We start from the raw sequence: 23,492 nt of genomic DNA on the forward strand, positions 1-23,492 counted from the left end.
CTATACAAAAGGCAGTGCCAGAGGTTCAATAACAGGAAAATTTCACTAGATCAATACCAACCCTTTTATCTCCGCCACCGCCCCCCCCCCCAAAAAGCAAGAAGTTGTGATTCCAGCAGAAATCTTCGAAGCAAAATCCAACTCAGTTATATTTATTAACAACATAAGTACAGCCTCAACGGGATGGGAATCTAGCATTGCTATATCATTCCTTTAAAAAGGAAGTTAAAACTATTTCAAAATCTGCCCGCTTATTTTTTAACTGGGATTGCTCCTAAAATTGGTCAAGTCATAGTTTGGCTTACCATGCCATGTGAACGTAATCATTGGTAATCAACTACCTCATTTTGAAAATTGGACAAATTATAGCAGAAGGCAAGAAGGATTCTGCACATGGAAAAGTACCATCAATCAATGCTTTGTTTTAGATCATTTGATTTAAGAATACGTTGAAAGAACAAGACAAGAGCTATATGTAGCTTTTATTGATTTAGCGTTGGCCTTTGACTAGGTCAATAAAGAACAGCTCTAGTTTAAACTTTTAAATACCAAGATAGATAAGCATCAGTCCTGAAGAAAACTCTATACAGGAACAGAACAGACATTTAGAGTGAGTTTCTCAGAGTATATTCCCCACAGGGATGCCTTTGGGGCTCTCTCAATTTTTTATGTCAACAATATAGAAGATTGCAAAGGCCATCAATATTTCCCAGCTAGCAGAGATGATTCTAAGCTTTCAGACTTATTCTGCATCAGTAGCCCTCATTTATATAATACAAATAAGGGACTACTTGGATATTTGTGAGAGTTTTGTTAAAGGGAAAAATGTTAAATTACAGTAAAATGAAAACTGTAGTATTTGAAAAACGACTAGCGGTTTACAAATGGAAAACCAATGGGGTTAATATTGAGCAACTGAATAATTTTAATATTTATGGATTCAGTTAGAAGGAAGTTATTGGGTTGGTCACTCAGCAACGAAGTAGCTAGAGGTATTTTAATTAATTCAAGCAGTTACAAATTTTGTACAGGGTAAAGTGGAAGGGGGCGTGTGATCTAGGAATTCCAGCATCACATACCGGTAGCTTTGCTAGGAAATTTTGAGTACATGATCTAATCAGCAGAACTATGGGCATGACTTATTTAATTATGATAGAAAAAAAGCAACATTCTTTTCTGAGGCTTCCTAATAGCAGTGTTGAAAGCCAAGACTGGCTAGTGTGCCTGGTCATTAGTCCTGTAGCATTTCTCATGTGGTAGTAGCTGAAAGATGCAAAAAGTCGTGTTTTTTGGAACAGCGAGCAAATATCAAAGAATTGTGAAGTGTTGGGGGGGGGGGTTGCTGTTACAAACAAAACATTTAAATAGCTACCTTTCTACCAGTGCGACAGGAGGGGGACACAGGAAGGAAACAAGGTCTGATGAAGTGAAGGACATGAGGCAGGAGTTGATAATGCAGGTGAGCTGCGCACAGGTGAGCTGCATGCAAGCTGCTGGCCAGCCCTGTGGAGCCTCCTTTTATTGAGACAAATATGCAAACCAGGCAGATACATTTTGGGCTGTGACCTTTATACATCTTCGGGTCCCAAGATCGTGGGGTGGTACATGTTAGGATATTTCCGTTCCACCTTAAAAAAGGAGCAGGTTGTTGTGCCACAGCCTGCGTATTTCCCGTTCACAGGAAGTTTCTCTTTTGTCTATTGCTTTCGTTTCTCTCTCTGTGCCTGAGACGTCGAAGCAGGCAGTCATGTTTGTTCTTTGTTCTGATCAACGCTGAATAAAAGTTGTAAATATGCTCTCCTGAGTGCATCTTTCGTTGTGCGAACTCTGCTGATAGAGCGTGCACGAGCTCTGGAATGTGGAAAGCTATTTCCGAGGCTTCGTGTCGCTAATTGACTGATACTGTATCTACGGGAGATCAATGGATCGTCCGGAATCGACGTGGGGTCATGATGGCTTTTGTCTCCCTGGTAGTATCCCAACAACACAAAGTTATTTTGGCACCTGTTTCCACCGTGTCATTTTCCCCTTGCACAGTGTATGACGAAGGAGACAAAAGGTCTCAGAGACAAAGGTTACAGATAGGACACCGCAGACTACTGAGACCGCAAAAGGTTAGACAGAGGGAACAATGTTCAGACAGCTGTGGCTTTGTCTTGGGGGGGTGTCCTGCACCCCAAGGTCACGCATGCAGGCAGACTGTGGCTGCCTGCTGGTGGGGAGTGTGCTACCTCCAGACCCCACTGCCCACTCCACAATCATCCCTACATCTCCCCTTTTCTATCTATCTAAGAGTAGGTCCCGAGTCCACCCGTGCCCTGTGTGTGAAGCCGGGCATACTCCGTATTGGAGGAGTTTATAATGCTGGGAGCAAGGTGTTGAAGCCGAATACGTTCATAGCAGAAGACTGGCTAGGGAGACTGTCGGACCTTTGGATTACAAGGGAGTTGAAGTATGCTGAAGGAGAGTGAGGAGACTGCAGAGATGCTGAATGAATACTTGGTATCTGTCTCCACAGCAGAAGGTATATGACAGATCCCAGTGGCTGAACTAACTTCTGTTGGAAAGGAGTCTGAGGAGATGAGGTAGATAGTGGTGATGAGAGATGAAGTTTGAGGCCTCCTGGACAAAAGAAAAACTGGCAAATGACCAGGTCCAGATGGCACCCACCCAAGAGCTGTCAGATAACTCAAATGTGAAAGTGTTGACCTTCTAACAAAAATATGCAACTTGTCCCTCAGATCACCCTCGATACCTGACAATGGGAACATAACCATTGTAATGAGAGAGAGATCCATCAAGGGGAGATCTTGGAAATTACAGGCCAGATACCTTAATGTCTGTCCCTTGAAAACTGGTGGAAAGTATTTTTAAGGATAAAATAAACAAGCGTATAGAAGAATAAGCTTTGCTGAAGTACAGCTAGCATGGCATGGAAGCTGTGAAAAAGGCAAAGGATCATCTGGAAAGAACTTAAAAATAAAACTGCTGATATCATAATGTCAATATACAAATTTATGGTGTGACCACTTTTGGAAAACTTATGTACTGTTTTCTACAATTAGAAAAGGTTCAGAAAAGGGCAAGCAAAAGCCCTATGATGAAAGGTTAAAGCATATGGGGCTTTTTACTTTAGAGAAAGGGTGAGTAAAGGCAACATGATAGAAGTGTATAAAATTATGCATGGAGTTGATAGAGTGGATAAAGAAAAGCTTTATTTTTCTCTCCCAACTCATGGACACCCAATAGCAGTTGCCAGTTCTGGAAAAAGGCATCTGGCCAGTGCGAGAACAGGATGCTAACTAGATGGACCTTTGGCCTGATCTGAAAGAATTAGAACAAAGCACAGATGACTGGCGCATAGATGAAGAAAAAATGGTGAAAATCTGATTAATTAGATAGAGGTGAGGCTGTAGCTGTCCTGAACCAGTATTTGGGTATGGCAATGGACTGGAAGAGGGAGAACAAAAGATTCTACCAAGATAAGGTGGTACTCTTTGCTACGGTAGTTCATCCAGATAGGTAGCTGCAGGTCAAACTGTTTTAGAGGAAGTTACACTTCTGTTCTAAATGGGGATCAGGATTACAGTCTGGGGAAGTTTATTCATTCAGCACTCTCAGTAGAGGCCAGGTAGCTTCTGCATCTCAAAGTGCCATTTATCAGCTTCACCACTTGAGACTTTACCTGGATGGAGACAGGAAAGCCACTACTACTGCAAGCTCTACAGTAAAACATGCATAAAACTGAGTCGGTGCCTGTAGATAATATTCAGTATTCGGGTAAACAGTATTCAGCTTATAACTGAGCAATCATAGCATCAACTCATTCCATTCCTGTTAAAAGAAGTGCAGGTAAAAAACCTTCCTGATTGCCATGACAGTTAAGAAAATTACTGTGAAAACCAGAATCTCATCATCATGCAATTTGTTCCAGTTGCTTTTTTACCACCACTAAAAATACTGATTTTGTGACATGGAAAATTGCTACAATCCTGGGATAAAGAGGACCACTATCACTTCCATTCTTATGCAAATGAAGTTGCTGACAAATTCTATTACAGACCAGCTTCCCTCCTTTTTCAATTAATGTCAATGTCTTCAGCCAGGGGTGGGTGGGTTGGTGTAAGAGAAAAAAGAGCATAGAACAACAGGTTGTGAGGCCATTAGATGTTTCTATTGCATATTTGTGAAAATGTCAGTTGAATTAGGCAATTGTCTTAGAGTAACTGCCTCATGACTTCTGAAACTTTTCAGGGAAATATATGTAGAGGCACAAATAGAAAGTCTGCTTGCAGCAGAACACTGCAAATTTACGTTCATGTCAGCAAACTATATTTAAGGGACAAAGTGTCATTTCTGTAACACTGCTTGATTTGTGTAGGTGTAAATATTTCATCAGAATGTCTGAAACAGTGGCTTGATCCGGACATGAGTGCCAGGGAAAAAAGTGACTTATTTTTAGGGTCAAAGTCTTTTGTTAGCTCAGCCAGCTTGCTACCAAGCGACACTTCTACATAATTAATTAGAAATTTCTCTGGCGCAGCCTGATTTCCAAAGGTGAACAGAATTACCTAGGTCCCATCTGCTCCAGTGGGAGCTGACAGCGTGGAACACCTGCAGGGGAATGCATCACAAGCTTTTAAAAGCTGTTTCTCCTCAAACTGGGCCAACCGTTTCCTAAGGGTTTTGCAGGAAGCCAGGAGGAGACATGATTGATAGGAACCAAAACAGGAGCTAAGTGGCCTTGCTTCAGCACCAAAACTTGGATAATAGCACAAGAGTGAGATGAGATGGTGGGTGGGAATAGAGATTGTAGAATGGGTGGCAAGATGATTCTGGCTCTTTTGGAAGGACAAATTATTCAGGAAGGAAGACTTATTCTGAAACTAAACAAGAGGAAAAATGCCTGCCCAGAATATGTTTTAACTCTTCATATCATACTTTTTAATATTTTTGCATGTAATGTTCTTTTAAAGTTAGCTATGACTAGGGACGCGGGTGGCGCTGTGGGTAAAAGCCTCAACGCCTAGGGCTGGCCGATCAAAAGGTCATTGGTTCGAATCCCCGCGGCGGGGTGCGCTCCCGTCGTTCGGTCCCAGCGCCTGCCAACCTAGCAGTTCGAAAGCACCCCCGGGTGCAAGTAGATAAATAGGGACCGCTTACTAGCGGGAAGGTAAACGGCGTTTCCGTGTGCGGCTCTGGCTCGCCAGAGCAGCGATGTCACGCTGGCCACGTGACCCGGAAGTGCCTCCGGACAGCGCTGGCCCCTGGCCTATAGAGTGAGATGGGCGCACAACCCTAGAGTCTGGCAAGACTGGCCCGGACGGGCAGGGGTACCTTTACCTTTACCTTTATGACTATCCCATGCTATCCCCTTTTTATGTAAAATAGTTTATGAACATCTCCTTTGGCACAATGAACAGTTCTACTGTACTCGGTTGATGTTCTCTAACTTAAAGGTGGTGATATGTCTACCTGGCTGTCATATTGATGCGGAAAGTTCTTGAAGTGCACCAGCCAATTTTATCCATCCCAGGTTTCGCTCAAAGAATTTGATTATTATTACTAGATTATGTGATGCGGGATTAGCAGAGCTGAAGAGAACTCTTAAAGTAGCTTAGAACTACAGTGGTACCTCGGTTTTTGAACGTTTCAGTTTGTGAACGCCATAAACCCGGAAGTACATAAATGCTTCGGTTTTCAAACACGCCTCGGAAGTTGAACATGCCACGCAGCTTCTACTGAGTGCAAGAGCCTGAGGCCTAGCTGTCAGCTAATGAGTTTTCAGTTTTCAAAGGTTTCAGAACTCGAATGGTCTTCCGGAATGGATTATGTTGAAAACCGAGGTACCATTGTAATAAACACACATTGGTAGAAGGCTTCTAGTGGGGTCAGGAGACTAAAGTTTCTCAGCACATGTAATATCTAGAAGCCACTGCACACTGAACTTAACTCACACATCTTTCTCTCTCATATACAGATGCATTCACTTATTTTAATTGTATAATGGGACCTCCCCATGGACAGTGGGGGCAATGCACATCCAAGTGTGAAGAAAGTGAAAGAACCTTCCACTCTATATTATAAATAACTTTAAAGAGTTTCTCACAATCTTGCTGCCTTTCACTATGGAACCTCTAGAGGTTGTAGCAGTGCTGCTATATTAGTTTAAATTTATATCCCTCCCTTCCCCCCAAAGGAGCCTAGGGTGGAAACAAAAGAAATAAAACAATAAAAAAAATTAAGCCACTTAAAAATAATTCCATTGTAGATGCAGACTGGAAAAGCTTAAAAGGCTTTTTTGGAAGAGGAAGGTCTTCAGCAGAAAAGAGAATAGAAACAGTGCCTGTCTTATATTTATCTGGGGGGAATTCCAAGCTGGAGCCCAATTCCTCTATTCCGCAGAAGGAACCACCTGATTAAGATGATCTCTGCTTGAGACCCTCGCCTGCAGAGTGTAGTGATCTAACAGGTAAGGGATGAGGTGAACTTCCATGTAATTACATAGCAAAATGGTTCATCCAACTCTGTCAATATTAGAAGATATGAATAAATATTGTGAAGTAATGAAAGTAGCTATTTGTTGTTGAAGCAGATTGTACTTGCTTGAGGATCTTGAGATGTGAAGTCTAAACCTAGTCTACTTTACAGTAGTTCACATCGTCGCACAGTTCTTACTCCAGCAAGGCAGAGGCCTGCGGCACAAGAGATGTGGAAGGAATCTAGTCAAGGTAGGGTCCAAAATTATGTTAGTGTCTCAGCTGGGTGGTCTGTACAGAAAGTTGTATCTTAATATTGGGCTGTCTTCAATGTTCCATAAGCTTAGATCTACTACTGCAGTGAAACTTGTGTTTCCTCTCCTAGCCCTGCATACCAACCAAATCTAATGTAGAAGGTCCCCTAATTCTAGGGGGTGGGAGCTGGAGGGGGCAGGAGTGAGAGTGGAAGCTCCATTGTACATATACAACATATATGAGTATGTAAAGGTTGGTATTCTAAATGTATTAAATAAATGACTATTGCTGAAATTTCCAAAACTAACTTGAAACAGCTGTAATAACAAATTAATGTTTAAAAGTTAGTTAAAGTAATCCAAATTTTAAATAGTGTAAACAAAATATAATTAAGTGGATGATGATGATTTACAGAGATTCTTGAAAGGAAAAAAAGAGATTACATATTTCCTTTCCTACCCTCCCAGTAAGTGTTCCCAAATATTAATGTGTCATGATGCCCACAAATTAATCAATTAAGTCTAGCAATATGAGGGCCGTAGATAAGCTACAAAAACTGAGTTCTGTAATCACAACCATGTTCTTCAAGTATTTGTATGAAAGGGGATTGAGGCCAAACACAGACTCTGAAAGTCTGCAGCGTCAAGAGATTGTGTGAGTTGGACCAGTCTTCATTAGGAAATGAAGAATATGGTCACACACGCATTGCTAGCTGTGCAAATATTTATAGGGTAATGTGGTTGATTTTTGAGTAAAAAAGCACTGTGTTCATTAAAGCATGGACTGTCACCTTCCTGCAGGAGAGGATTTGGCATTTTCCATTGCAAACCCTAGTTCTGGGGAATTCAAGAAGAGTCTGCCTAGCTCTCATTCCAAGCTAAAGGTTGCAACGCATCATTGCTTCGGAAACAACATTCTAGTGCCATTTGAAGGGGAAAAGGAAGGGGGCAGAGAAGGGGGGGAATCTGATCAAGAAAATAAAAGATTATAAACATTCTGCTCAGTCCAGTTTACACAACAGATCTTCCACCAGCAGCACAATTAGCAATGCTCAGTTATGAAGAGAGGAATGGGAAAATCAATCATTACACTGGTTAGCTCCAATTACAAAGCATTTTGTTACATGCCTCTGTAGGCAGGAAGGCAGACAGTGGCAAACCAAATACAAACCCACAGTAAATCATTTGCCGCTCTGCAATTCCTCTGCGGTTTTCATATTTTTTCCCCATCTTTGATGATTCATTAAGCACTCGCTGTTTCCATCTCCAATCAAAAGAGTTCTGACATTTGGATGTAATTAATTTCATACTGTGGCTCACAGGCAAAAGCACACTGCTGTGCTTTAATTTTACCACAAGAGGGTGGTAAGTCTACAGCTTCCTTACAGTTACAGGACAGTCTGAAAAGAGGCTCTCAAAGAAGCACAGACAGTGTGCACCTGTTACGGCTAAACCACTTTCCCCACGCCCCAATAAGAAAAGGAAGATGAGCCCTGCTGGGTCAGAGCAAAACCCTGTCTAGTCCGGCATCTTGTTTTTCCACAGGGCCAACAACCTGCCTCTGAACAGCCCACAAAGCAAGAAGTGAGGACTATCCTCTCTCCTGTTCATGGACCTCAGCAACTGGTATTCAAGGATGCTGCCTTCAATTTTAGGGGTAGCATAAAGCTATTGTGACTCTACATTAATTTGTCTGAGATTTATTGTGCACATGAGGCCAACTTTTTATTGTGATAGATGTTACGAAAAAGGAGCAATGCAGAAGCAAGCACCAGGTGGCTGGAATGGTAAACAGGATATGGATGTTATTGGATTGTCCCGTGGGAAACTGGGACTGTCTGTAAAGTGCTCTGAGAGCCGGATGTTACCTCAGAGCAGCACATGACCCTGTACTGGAAGTACATGGGAGGAGTTTTTTCTCTCTCCGCAGTGGGAAGCAGAGTGTGCAGACATGTTTCTCTGTACTGGTGAAAGACAGGAATAAAGACATGTAAATATATTTCTGTCTGTCTCTTTCCCCCTCCCTGGGGGAGGAGTGGTGTGTTCTTTTCACGTTAGAAAAGGATCGCCGAAGAGACCTCCTTTGATGTTGCCGGGAGTCGCTGGCAGGGGAGGTCATAAGGAATCAAGCCGGGCACCTGGAGGGTGGCCAAATTCCTCTGGACTAAGAGCTAAGCTGGAGGCTCTGACTTATGGCTTGATTCCGACAACTGGTAGCAGACCGATGGATATCTGATCTATGAGAATCTGCATGAGAGGTGAGAGGTCGATGAATCGTTGCCATCCTCTGCACCTAAGGAGATAAAGAAAAGCGTCTGCCTGCAGCCAAAGGCTGAAACAGACAGCTGGACACCGAGAGGAGTGTGTTTCAAGGCAACGGAGAAGGTATGCTGCATTTTGGGGTAGAAAAATAATGAACGCAGAAAGGCTTATTTTCTGGTTCACAAGGAAGAGCTGCGTTTGAAAAAAACAAGCTCTGAGGGCAAGTTTGCATACCAGGAATTCCTGTGGTTGAGATAAGGAGTTCCGTCCTGAGCAGGTTGCTAGGCAACGTCTGCCAGTTACTGAGTGGCCTAAAAAGAGCCTGGGAAATCGAAAGTGTATCTGCGCAGCTGTGCAAGGGTTTTGAAAAAACAACCCAAAGGTTTGCCTGCCAGTGAAGCAGTAAACAAAGACTTTTGGAGTTTTACTGGCTTGGAAAGTGAAAGCTGCCTTGAGATTGAGTGTAAAGCTGACTCTTGGATTCAGCATGGATGCCAAGAAGGGGGGAGTGCCCCTGAGTGCCGTGGTTCTAGAAGAACACAGCCGGCATGCTGCACTGGAAGTAAAGCACAGGGGGAGGGAGGAACGGAGTTCTAATTCCCCCACCGATGAGGCTACTGGAAAGGATGCTGTAGCTTTGAACGCTGTCCAGTGTTACAGTTGTGGACAGGCTGGGCATCTTCAGCGGAGCTGCAAGAAGCCACGTCAGCCAAAAGGAGCGAAGGGCCGCTCAGCAAAGCCTGAGGCGTCAGGCAAAGGTCACACCAAGACTTCGGTGAAACCTGCAAAAGCTATGATGGCGAAAGGAACCACGCCAGATGTTGGGAACGCGTTTATTATCGACACTGCAGCCACGGTTCATATGTCCCCACACAGAGAACTCTTTTCAACGTTTAAGAAGCAAAGCTTCACTGTGACACAGGCCAATGGTCAGGAGCTAGAAGCGGCCGGCGTGGGGACTGTCTATCTTAAGAGTCTGGACTTGACAATAAACAATGTTTACTTGGTTCCTGAGTTGAAGTTCAATCTGCTGAGTGTTTCACAGATTGCAAAGAGAGGACTGAGACTGTGCTACGATGCTGAGAGCTGCGAGATCTACAAAGATGGAGAGTTATATCTTTCAGCCAGGGAGAAGGATGGACTTTATTTGTTGACTTTTGCACAAAGTGATTACATGGAATGTAATTCATCTGTGTCTAACCTAGTTTCTCTTGCAGGTGTGAGCAAGAAGAAGACCGGGGTCAACAGGGCATTTCAGCGGGTGTATGCTGATGTGATTGGTCCTCTAGAACCATCTAGAGGCAGTGCAAGATATTATCTTGTGTGTGTGGATCATTTCTCTAACTATGTCTGGGTTTATGTGCTGAGAAAGCCACAGGAAGCCTTGGAGAGGTTTCAGGAGTTTTGTGACAAAGTTAAGAGTATGCATGATGCTAACATTGATTGTCTATTCACAGATGAGAAGCAGATTTTTCTTTTACAGGATTTCCAAAGGTTCCTGCAGAAGAAGGGAATAAGACACAAGGTTGCTGTTTCAGCGGAAGCGTGGAACAGGGGTGTCTGTGTACGGGTGAACAGAGAATTGCAAAAGGGGATGGAAGCGCAATTGCTTAGTTCACATCTGCCACATGAGTACTGGGCCGAGTCTCTGATGTCGTACTGTTATACGAAAGTGAGAAAGGTTTCAAAAGAGTTGGGAAGTTCTCCTTTTGAGAAACTGTTCCACAGAAAACCTTCTGTTGCCCATTTCAAGGTTTTTGGGTCTCATGTGAGAACAGAAGCTCCAGGTGGAGTTAAGAATGCCAGAGGCATTTTTGTGGGGTATGAAAAGGGTCTCTACAGAGTAATTTTGTCTGAATCTGGTCAGGTGATTCTCACAAAATTTCTAGAGAGTACTCCTGAACAGGAGAGAGTGATAGTACACACATTTCCCACTGAGGACGATTCAGATGATGATGATTTCACTGATTTCAGCTGTACAGAAAGTGATGACTCTGATAGCTCGGAGAGCTCAGTTGTCACAGTCATTGAGAGGAAGTCTCACACAATAGATAGGCCTTCACAACTGAAGGATGAACCACTGTTTACCATTGGAACTAGTTCTCCAAAGAGTCCTGAGACTGGACCAGTGAGCAGAGAGGATCAGCACCTCATACGTAGGTCTGAGAGAGTTACAAAGGGTCAACCACCCAAGAGGTACTCAAAAGAGTTTGCTAACTTAGCTGTTGCATGTGTTGCTGTTGTAAACAACCGAGGACAGGTTGAAGCTGTGTCTAAGTCAGAGACAAAGACACAACAGAGAGCTGCTAGCCAAGGTAATGCAGGTGCACTCATTCCTTGGAAACCAGACAACCAGAGAGGTACACTGGGGAAACCAGTAGCGGGGAGTTCCAAGGGTGGAACTGAAACAACAGGGGAGTGTTATGTGTATAACAACTGTTTGTTTTCTTCTCTGGATCATGCTTTGCTTGCTGCAACACGCATTGATTCTTTTGGGGGAGGATGTTACGAAAAAGGAGCAATGCAGAAGCAAGCACCAGGTGGCTGGAATGGTAAACAGGATATGGATGTTATTGGATTGTCCCGTGGGAAACTGGGACTGTCTGTAAAGTGCTCTGAGAGCCGGATGTTACCTCAGAGCAGCACATGACCCTGTACTGGAAGTACATGGGAGGAGTTTTTTCTCTCTCCGCAGTGGGAAGCAGAGTGTGCAGACATGTTTCTCTGTACTGGTGAAAGACAGGAATAAAGACATGTAAATATATTTCTGTCTGTCTCTTTCCCCCTCCCTGGGGGAGGAGTGGTGTGTTCTTTTCACGTTAGAAAAGGATCGCCGAAGAGACCTCCTTTGATGTTGCCGGGAGTCGCTGGCAGGGGAGGTCATAAGGAATCAAGCCGGGCACCTGGAGGGTGGCCAAATTCCTCTGGACTAAGAGCTAAGCTGGAGGCTCTGACTTATGGCTTGATTCCGACAATAATGTCCACAAGGCAATGACAACACACTACTGGAAAAGAGCCTGCATAGCCCAGTGATGCATTACACATAGTACACATGGATTAGTCATGCAATAATATGTGTGGATGTCTGTATTAATTCATGATATGGCCAGTGTAACAAAGCAAAAAAATAGCTGTCGTTATTGTTTTACGTAGACATTAAATGTGCATAACAAAATCCATTCTCAGTTTGAAACTTTAACCAAGCATGGTGAAAAAGCAATGGCTTTTCAGAGAATACATAGCAATGTTGAATAGGTGTGTCTGATGGAGCATCTGAATACATCCCTATGGGCTCACATCTAAATTCCCACTCCCCACAACTCTTACTACCAGTTCCTATCTGTGATGCACTTCTGCATTCAAACAAGTAAATACAGTACTCAGCTGCCAAGCCGAACCCCAAGTAATAGATCCAGCAGTGGCCATCCAGAATTTCCCCCACTACCAAAGAGAAGTAAGCCAGAGTTATGCCTAGGAAGTAATACTGGTGGGATATTTGATACTTCCCCAAAATATTTGCAACTACAAAATATGAGCCCCATATAAACCTGGTTGTCCTTCCTTTGTATGCAGCATACCATATATCCCTTCCACCACTTGCTCAACACAGCGCATACAAGAACATAACGTATTGAAGAAGTCTTACGATTTTCAAGTGGGACAAAAGCCTCATGACATCTGCCATGTCAGCCAGGATGAGCAGGCGAGTGACAGCTGAGAGCAGAGCCCGTGCTGCCCGGACCATGGTGCCTCGCTTGACAGAGGAACAGGGATCATCGGCAAACTCTGACGAAGCAATTCTCATCGTTTCACCTGGAGGGCAATTAGAAACAAGCATGTTTTAAAAGCTGATTACAAAAGCCACTTCTTACTCCCTGCTTCTTGAAAAGACAATAACGAAAAATGAAATTCTTCCAGAAGCACTATGGTACCCAATACTAAAGAATTAATCATAATTTCAAGTTGTTTTATTATTTTATTATTTGATTTATTTATTTGATTTATATGCCGCCCTATACCCGAAGGTCTCAGGGCAGTTCACATAAAATATCAAATACATAAAATCAAAATAAAAACAACAAGCCAATTAAAAAAAATCCCCCAAAGAGCCAGCATTTTTAAAAGGGTACAGGAGGTAGATCAAGTCAGGCAAAGGCCTGGTTAAAAAGGAATGTTTTTGCCTGGTGCCTAAAGGTGTATAGCGAAGGTGCCAGTATAACAATAGCATCCTGCTCTCAAGAACTAGCCACAGCGGCTGCACTCTGAATTATTTGAAAGGAGGCAGTTCAAACAAAATCCTATATTTTGCTGATGGTAATGGTTTGTTCTGCTGTGCCACTCTGTCATAAAAGCCGCTTAATCTTTGCAAACAAAGACAGACAGGATTGGGTTACTGTTATTTGCTCTTGGACTGGTAAACATCTATGAGATGCCACAAGGGCAGCGAAAAGTATGGCAACACTTGCCAGACTTTGGAATACACTTATCCTAGTATCAGTTTGAAGGCTGATTCCTTCGCTGCCTCTGGGAGCCATGCAACCAGTTTTATCAGTTGTACCCCAGAATTAATGCATGTGTAATTCTTAAATCACAACCTTAAAACAATTGCACACCACTCTAAAGCCTGCCCAACACCCTGGTTTCAGATGCTGCACTAGAAAGGTAGGTGTCACATCCTATCCAAAGCAACTGGGGGTTGGGGGCAGGGACTCTTAGGACTGAACAGGAGAAGAGCTTTTCTTCAGAAGACAAACAAGGTTCCTTCTTCTTCGCATGATGTTAGTCCGACTCTGATGACACAGAAACTTTCAACTGTTTTCTTTCCTTACAAAGTGTCATTTTAGGGCCCAAACAGAGGGTTAAGATCAGTTTCTCAATGACTTAAAAAAAAAATAATTAAAAATCAGCCACAGGGGATGGTAAATCTAATCAGAGCAGTGAAGGAGGGCTGATTTTCTTTCTCCTCAATTCGTTTCTCCAGTCGAAATTGTGTGTCCCCCAAGCTGGTTTGTAAAGTATGCCTCTTCTCTGACACATTTTTAATGAGTCTCTGAAGTTCATCTTTTCAGCCGAGCTCAGAACTCCTGCCAAAATCTTCAATTAATATCTGGTAGATACTGTGTTACATTTTGCTCTGTTATTGCATAAACTGTGAACCAAAAGTGTTGATCCAATGAGAAGATTATTTGTATACTGTAAGTTTGCAAATTAGTACCAAATACCACAAATCTCAGGGAAACCAACATCTCCCTATGTACCCCTTAATTAGTAGAATCTAATAGCAGACATTATTATTACGACTACTACTTCAATTTCATAGCCACCCTTCACCACAAGGTCTCAGGGTAGGTTACAGAAATGTAAAAAAAACAGTATCTAATATAGTTTAAAACAAATTACAGTCACAAAATAGTCTTGGTCCTTAAAAAAATAAATCTCAAATGTCAAAACCCAGAGTATAGGACACAAATTATATAATGAAAGTGCCAGGCACACCTCTTTAGCAAGGGAATTCTACATGTTAGGGGCTATCACAGATAATGTCATCTCCTGATCTCTACCCTGAACTTCTACCAAGACTCTGCTCATCTTAACATCCAAGAGTGTCATTAGGGAAGGAAGTGGTCTTTCGTAAAATTGTAAATTTATTTCTCTGCATCACACAGAGGTTTAGTAGAAAGCGTGTTCTCCTTCAGGGAGAGCACGTGTTGCGGTGGGGTCTACTGAGCCACCCCCTTTGTTGCTGGGTAAGTTCTCCAAGATGGCCAGGGGGCATTGATTGGATTGCCGAGTTGCTGGGGGAAAAGTTATGTTGCAATTTTGGTGGGAGGGGTAAAAGGTTTAAATACTCTGCATGCAGCCTTCTACTTTCTCTTTTGCTGCATGCAACGGATCACCTGGAGCACTTGGACCGTCTGGAGGACAGTGGAGCGATCTTCTCATTGTCTGGTTACATTTCTTTATTTTCCCCTTCTTTTTAGTCTTCTCTAGTCCCTTAATTAATTTAATTCCCCCCCTTTTTCTGTTTGATTTACCACCCCACCCCTTACCCTGCCCTTTGGGAAGATTCTCCCTGTAACTGTGAGCGCTGCCTGTGCATAATCCTCCTGGACTTGCCTTTTCCAATAGGGAGAGAGCCCCCATTAGGGGCTTTCTTTTGCAAAAAGGTTTTCCCCATTTTCGCCTGTTTGATTGTGGGGCTAGTCAGGGCTGTTCCCAGCTTACCTGGAATCACTTTCATTTATAGTATCCCCATAGGTTGGCTTTATTTTGGGTGCGTGCAGTGCTGTTGGCCAAGTTTTAATCTAGCCTTGGGCGGGAGCACTATATTGAGTTCCTTTAATATTGCAATGAGACTATAAAAGGCAGAGAGCAGAAGCAGGGAGGCCTTCACGGCCTGCTCGGCCTGCACATATCATTCAAGCCTAGCCTGCTACAGTTAGCAGTACAGTAATTGTTAAGTCACTGTGACATGTGACTCTCTTTCTCTATAAGAATTTATCTGTTTGTTTGCAGGCTCACTTGTTGCTAATGTATATCTTAGGCAGACAGAGTGGAGCCAGAGGCTCTCTGTGCCTCCAATGAGCACTCTTTGTATGCTCTTTAACTATGCTGTTTCTGAACAAGTTTATTTTCTTCAAGTTTGTTTTGCCCTGATAGTGGCGACTGCCGTTTTAGAGACGAGCCATTGTGGCTTAGTGGCTAGAGTGCAGGACTAGGACCTGGGAGACAGGGTTCATATCCCCCACTTAGCCATTGTTATAACAAAGCAAAACAAGCTGCTCCTTTTGGACTATTTTGTTGCTGGGTAGTTTGGCCCATTTGTGATATTGCTCCCAAAAAGAACTTTGGGTTTCTTGAGGAGGTGCTTCCCTCTAAAGGGCAAGCAGGGGTACCTGGACAGGCGACGGGCTGCCTCAAGTTTGTTATCTCATTGGAAACATTTATGTCTGGCCTAGCAGGTGATCCTAGGGCTTGGCCCGCTTGGCCCTATAATTTGATGGCCTCTGGCAGCGTTTCTGGCCTGAATAGCGTCCCCATATGGTGCACAAAGCATTGGTTTCACCTGTTCCTCACATTGTTTAGGTTTTTTCTTTTTGGAGTCTATGACAGGGCCTTTGCAGATGCCTCCAGAGCTTGCCTCTCCTGCAGAGGATGACTTGCTGATGCCCCAGGTGCCTTCTTCCAGAAGGAAGCGTCTTCAGAGGCAGAAAAAAGCGGAGCAGGGATGATGCTTACACCTCCTTGCAGGTAAATCATCCCTGGGCTCTGATGATGATTCAGACATCACCTTGGACCTCTCCAGGGGTCAGGGTGAGGCTGTTCCGGGTCTTTAGGGATCATCCTGGATAGCTCAGCTGGTCAGCGTATGGTGCCGGTAATGCCTAGGTTGCAGGATTGGTCCCTGTTTGGGACAGCTGCGTGCTCCCTCATCACTCTACCCGGACACTGAGGTCCAGCGCCGAGGGCCTTTCTGGTGGTTCCCTCACTGTGAGAAACCAAGTTACAGGGAACCAGGTGGAGAGCCTTCTCGGAAGTGGTACACCCTCCCACCAGATGTCTACTACCAGACTTTTAGAAGACATCTAAGGCAGCCATGTTTAGGGAAGCTTTTAATGTTTGATGCATTACTGTATATATATATATATATATATATATATATATATATATATATATATAGGACGCTGCCCAGAGTGGCTGGGGAAGCCCAGCCAAATGGGCAGGGTACAAATAGATTATTATTATTATTATTATTATTATTATTATTATTATTATTATTATTATAATATTGTGGGAGAGTGGACTAGATGATCCTTGGAGTCCCTTCCAACCCCACTATTCTATAAGTGGTAATTCACTATGATGGGAATGTTAGACGCAGGGCTGCCATCATCCCCTCAGCTCACTAGGATCCCAGGGACGGGGACATGTGGACCACTTGCGCAGCTCCACATTTCAAATGGAAATTCCCTGAGCAATAGAACCTGAAGCTGGTATGCAGGAAGCTGGCCCGGTGGCAGCTTTGTTGGGACTTCTTTAGGGTTTCTGGCCAGCGTTGGCCCTGTAAATTTACACATCATGGTGGCAACACGAGGCAGGGCATCTTGCCCAAGCGGGAGCCGGCAAGCAATAACTCAATACCTCTTGCCCATATTTCCATAAAAATATCTCCCTTGAAAGCCTGGCCAAAAGGTTATCTAGATGGGTCAGTGGCTTTGTGCTTGTGGGAAGGATTTTTCCCAATGTTTGGGATTCCTCTGGCTTTTCAGCCAGTGGCTCGGAATACAGCAACTCAAAAGCCAGTTAGAGAGCTACCTGTGGTAGCCTGAAAGAAGGTTAGGAAGCAGCTTGCATTGGGACGTATGGTGGGATCCCCTTGATTCTCCTTCTATTCCCGATTTTCATTTATCCCCATTGGGGATCGTCCCTAAGAAAGCCCCATATAATTCCATCTGATCCATATTTATCGCATCCCAAAGGCACCTCAGTGAATGATGCTATCCCTCCGGAATTGTTCCGTGAAATATGCATCTTTGGATCAGGCAGTTGAGCTTACCAACAAATTGGAGGAGGTGCCTTGTTGGCATTATGCGATATTGAATCGGCTGTTAGGCTGCTGCCGGTTCACCCTCAAGATTTTAAGTAGTTAGGCTTTAATTGGATGGTCCTTATATTGATATGGCGATGCCGGTGGGTTGCTCAATCGGCTGTGCAGCACTTGAGTCCTTTAGCGCCTTTCTGGATTGAACATTGCGAGTCAAGACTCGTTTAACTGGGGGTATCGTTATGTGGATTATTTTACTGGCTGGTTCATGTGACACCAGCCACTGCTTAGGCTAACTGGACGCCCCTTTATTCCCTGAGGAGCTGGGTGTTCTGTTGGCAGTGGAGGACAGTGGCTCCTACTGCCCCTTTTAACGTATTTGGGGGCTAGCTGGATACCATTGCTCAAACATCTGCTTGCCTGTGGGAAAGCTGTTTGCCTTGAAGGACGTTATTCTTGTAATACTTCCTCTGAAGCAAGTGTTGCTTTGTCAGATCCTATCGTTCCTAGGTCAGTTAAATTTTGCATGCAGGGTGGTTGCTCCAGGCTGCCCCTTCCATTCCCGCTTGGCCAGGTGGTCTCATGGCCCGGGGTCCCTTCATCATCATGTACAGTGGCCTTGAGCCTGGCAGGGCAAGGCAATCACATGTAACCTAACTTTTCTCGAGTTTTCCCCATTGTAGTGTCAGCGCACATCTGGACTGAGGAGTTTAGGGACCGTCGGGTCTGTCTTGGTCTGATAACCAAGCAGTGTGAGAGTCCTGGCAAAACGGTCCTCGTGCTCTGGCAGAGTCTTCGCACTGCTTAAGGTTTAATATTGCGTTTCTGCTCTCTTTATTTCGGGATCGTCTAATGTTTTCGCTGTCGCTCTATCCCGTTTTTTCAGTTGGAGAGCTTCAGATCCTGGGCTCTGGACGCCCAGCTATAGCCGGATTTTTCTGGAGCTCCTGTGGCACTTGGCAACAATTAATAATTATGAGGAGTAGTAGCTTACGTTTCCCCATCCGCTTTCAGGTCTTATGAGAAGGCCTGGACTGATTTCTTAAAATTTAGTTGGCAGTCCTCGGCCATTCAGAGGAACCTGCCACCATCTTCTGAGCAGGACCTGCAGTAATTCGCCCACCTGCTGCAGATCGAATACACTGTTAAAACTATCAGAATTCAGTCCGCTGCAATTTCTGCTAGAGTAAAGCTTTAATTTTTCAGAGACCCTTCTAAAAGTGTGTCGTGCGCAGGGTCTCGGAAGGTTGGAATAGGCTCCAACCTTCACAGGACAGCAGGCAGGAAGCCGGTCAATCTTTGACCTATGCAGTATCCGCAACAAGTTAAGACTTGTCGGCTGGTTCAAGATCAAGACGAGACTTCTTTCAGTATTCCATTGTAATTTTGGTGTACTGAGGGTTGGGGAAATTGTGTTGGAGCCAGCACGGGGCTGAGAGTTTGGAGGCTTATTGCCTCAGGACTTTTCCTTATCTGCGTTGGAGCTTGTCATAAGTGTCTGGAGCTCTAAGTCAGACCTAGTGAGCAGGTTTGCCACCATCAGGCTTCCAGTCACAGGTGAGGTGGGCCCTTGCCCTGTTATTGGATACCGGAAATATTTGGCTTTTCGTTCCCTTGGGGGCTGCCTCGATCTTAGTGCACAGAAATGGGTTCCGGTTCGACAGGCATCTAATTGCTCACGTCGTGCGCCAGTTATTGCAGCCTGCGGCTTGCCTACCGCTGAACACGCCTCATTCAACCCGGTTAAGGATTTGAGGAAATTCTTAGCAGTGAGGCCCTCTGGGGGGGGGATCCACTGTTCATTCATGAAAATGGTCGTCCCTTGGCACGGCATCAGTTTTCCAAGGTAATGCGTAAGGTTATTTCTGCTTGTGGGGTCCCGGCTTATGGTTTTGCACCCCATTCCTTTCGCATTGGTGCTGCTACAACAGCAGCCCATTGGGGGTTGTCGGCCCACAGAATTAAGGACTTGGGCCGGTGGAAGTCTGATGCGTTCAAGGGTTACGTGCGGAAGAGATGTTGAATTATTGTATTGATGTGTGCTTGTTCTCCACCCTGTAGGTCTCGCTCCAGTCCGTATCTGGATTGTGGGGCACAGCATCGTTCACTGGGCTGGCATCAGAGCGAGGCAGTCTGGAAGGGGACCGGATCTTGGCTTCCCACAGCACGTACAGGTGTCGTGGATATCCAGACGGGGAATGCGGTGGAGTGAATTCATCCCACTAATTAAGCGGAGGGTGCTTTCACATGGTCCCCCTTTGGCAATTGTGGTGCAGTTGGGGGAGAATGATATAGCAAAGGTTGATTGCTATACTTTGCGCTCCACAATTCAAAGAGACTTGGGGGAGTTGGTGACCTTAATACCTACCGTTAAAATATTTTGGTCACAATTGCTGCAAAGGAGCAATTGGCTGGGCATTTCTCAACCCAAGGCTGCTGAAAGGGCCAGGAAGCGAATTAATTCCGCAGTGAGCAAAAGGGTAACGGAATTGGGTGGGTTGGTGATTTACAACCCAGATATTACCTTCAACGCTCTGGCCCTTTACTGCAATGATGGGGTACATCTTTCCGAGCTGGGGAATGATGTCTGGTTGGATGCGGTAATTGAAGGGTTGAAGAATGGGTTGGGATTGTGAGTGGTTGGCGGCGAGCATAAAGGGCTCGATTGGCGGTTAGGCATTGGTTATAAATCTGGTGGAGGAGGGGTTAGGATAGGCTGGGCCTGCCCCTCCATGGTTGCTGCGGAAAGGGAATTCCGTTAAAGGAATCCTGGGGCTTGCCATCTTTTCGTCCAATCCCTGGAATGGGACTAGGGCCGGCAAGCCTTCGGGGAGCAGGCGGGTGAGAGTTGAGGGTCTGTGTCTCAGCTCCAATTCTTCCCCGACTTGCTTTCCCCCGCACTGTCTTTCGGTGGTGCCCGGAAGTCAGTTCTGTCCCCAGGCGGGGGGACAGATAGTCTTAACCAATGCCTAAACAACCACTCACAGTTTGTATTTTAATAAAGTTGTGGCCAAAATCATGCCAAAAATCTTAAACAAAAAATTACGTGTCCGTTGTGAGTTATTTTGGGGGGTGGATTGGGGACCTCAACACGCAAAGCGTGTTCTCCTTCAGGGAGAGCACGTGTTGCGGTGGGGTCTACTGAGCCACCCCCTTTGTTGCTGGGTAAGTTCTCCAAGATGGCCAGGGGGCATTGATTGGATTGCCGAGTTGCTGGGGGAAAAGTTATGTTGCAATTTTGGTGGGAGGGGTAAAAGGTTTAAATACTCTGCATGCAGCCTTCTACTTTCTCTTTTGCTGCATGCAACGGATCACCCGCCCTAGAATAAGGGGTTGTTGCGTTGACCTTGCTATGCCTGTCATGGGGTCGTCTGCCTTTGAGCAGGGGCCTGGTAGGAATTTTTCCACCTGGCAAATTGGCTGGCTGGGTGGTTTTTGCCTACTGCGTAGCAAATCGTCACAACTTGTAAGGTTGTGGTTAGGCATTGGTTATAAATCTGGTGGAGGAGGGGTTAGGATAGGCTGGGCCTGCCCCTCCATGGTTGCTGCGGAAAGGGAATTCCGTTAAAGGAATCCTGGGGCTTGCCATCTTTTCGTCCAATCCCTGGAATGGGACTAGGGCCGGCAAGCCTTCGGGGAGCAGGCGGGTGAGAGTTGAGGGTCTGTGTCTCAGCTCCAATTCTTCCCCGACTTGCTTTCCCCCGCACTGTCTTTCGGTGGTGCCCGGAAGTCAGTTCTGTCCCCAGGCGGGGGGACAGATAGTCTTAACCAATGCCTAAACAACCACTCACAGTTTGTATTTTAATAAAGTTGTGGCCAAAATCATGCCAAAAATCTTAAACAAAAAATTACGTGTCCGTTGTGAGTTATTTTGGGGGGTGGATTGGGGACCTCAACACGCAACAGCATTCTTTTCTCTACAATCCAATTTTATCTTGGTAGTTTATACAGGCATTAAAAGTGCATTTAAATAAAATATTACACAGAAAGCAGTACAAATAGCCCTTAGGACAGACACAGGCATTTGAAACTGAGAACTACATCCAATAAATGATTCTTTCCCTTGGTACTCAATTTGAAGTTTAATTATTGCTATATTTTGTGTAGCCCTGAGTACATTTTGAATCAATACATAAGGGTACCAAGATGTTACTTTTCTCACTCTTCATTCTTGAAACTGCGCTTCAAATGAAATAAAGTGAATCCATTATATTTTCAGCACTCATATGTACAAATCAGCTTGATAAAAATGTGTGTTGTCTCAACATATCTTTCAGGGTAGGAGGGAATAAAATTCTTGATTAAATATTAAACATTATAAAATATTAACAAACATTAATTTGCAGTTAAGCAGTGGGGAAATATTCTGAATAAAGAAAATTACTGTCATTGTGGAAGCACACACAGAATCTGTCCTTGTCTCTAAAGAAAAGCTGATAGAACTCTAGAAACAAGAGAAAATGGACCAGGCTAGGTTTGTCCTAAAAATAAGTAAATCATTTTTCTTTTGTCTAAAAACTAGGGAGATTTAAAGAATTTTCTCACAGAAGAACTGCAGAGTTCCCTAGGCTTTTGACACCTTTCTTGAAACAGACATACTGACATTTCCCTCAGAGGCCTTTTTTTAAAAAAGAACCTACAATTCCCCTAGTACTTTTGTCACTATCCCATGCCAATTATTTTCTGCTGCTCAGTCCATGGCTGCTATAGCTGTCATCGCCATTACTGTGGCCTCCCATATACCAATGATCACCCGCTCCAATCCACATGGTCTCGCAGTTAGTGGACAACATTGTGACACACAGTATGTGGCAATGTCGTGGCAGCACTGACAATGCACACTGCATCTAGAGAGGAACAAATGAAACAAACACAAATATTAATATAAAAAAGACTGCTGCCTTTGATGTCCAACTTGAGTCTTAATTTCAGAGCTCATTTTCCAAACAGATGTGGATCACGGTGTCCGTCCCCCACCAATTCAGGAAATCCACCATGATAGCATCCCTGATACATGGCCATCTAATCTCTCACAAAGAAGAGGGTTTCACCTTCCTCAACATCAGAATTATATCTAACAAACTTCATATTTTGTTCTCCCAGCCAGCCACAAAGAGTTTTTAAGAGGAATAATAATAATAATAATAAATTTTATTTATACCCCACCCTCCCCGGCCAGAGCCGGGCTCAGGGCGGCTAACACCAGTAAAATTGGAATAAAACATAATGGGGGGGGGATTTAAAATACAGGTTAAAATACAATTTAAAATGCAGCCTCATTTTAAAAGTAGGCCATAGATCAAAACCATGAGGGAAACATAAGGATCAGACTGAGTCCAAACCAAAGGCCAGGCGGAACAGCTCCGTCTTGCAGGCCCTGCAGAAAGATGTCAAGTCCCGCAGGGCCCTAGTCTCTTGTGACAGAGCGTTCCACCAAGTCGGGGCCAGTACTGAAAAGGCCCTGGCCTTAGTTGAGACCCATCTAACCACCTTGCGACTTGGGACCTCCAAAGTGTTGTCATTTGTGGACCTTAAGGTCCTCCGTGGGGCATACCAGGAGACACGGTCCCATAGGAAGAGGGTTGAAATACTATTGTGAATACAATAAGCAGCCAGGGATGAAACAATACAATACAGTGGTACCTCGGGTTAAGTACTTAATTCGTTCTGGAGGTCCATTCTTAACCTGAAACTGTTCTTAACCTGAAGCACCACGGTAGCTAATGGGGCCTCCCGCTGCTGCTGTGCCGCCGGAGCACGATTTCTGTTCTCATCCTGAAGCAAAGTTCTTAACCCGAGGTACTATTTCTGGGTTAGCGGAGTCTGTAACCTGAAGCTTATGTAACCTGAAGTGTATGTAACCCGAGGTACCACTGTACATTTCTCTGACAAAAGGTGAGAAAAGGTGAGAAAAATATAGACAGGTAGGGCCTGTAACAAAATGAGGAAGTG

The 23,492-nt window shown here is 44.4% G+C and overlaps 1 protein-coding gene across 3 annotated transcripts in view; it reads right to left on the minus strand.

Moving 5' to 3' along the window:
* Window positions 1-23,492, minus strand: part of CTNNA2 (catenin alpha 2) — a 544,191-nt gene that overhangs the window by 405,844 nt on the left and 114,855 nt on the right. For all 3 annotated transcript variants that reach the window (XM_053402026.1, XM_053402025.1, XM_053402027.1), the window contains exon 4: window positions 12,642-12,808. In XM_053402026.1, the coding sequence (XP_053258001.1) occupies window positions 12,642-12,808 (167 nt within the window). The remainder of the gene's footprint in view (window positions 1-12,641; window positions 12,809-23,492) is intronic.

Source organism: Podarcis raffonei, chromosome 9 (assembly GCF_027172205.1).
Source record: "Podarcis raffonei isolate rPodRaf1 chromosome 9, rPodRaf1.pri, whole genome shotgun sequence".
NCBI lineage: Eukaryota > Metazoa > Chordata > Lepidosauria > Squamata > Lacertidae > Podarcis > Podarcis raffonei.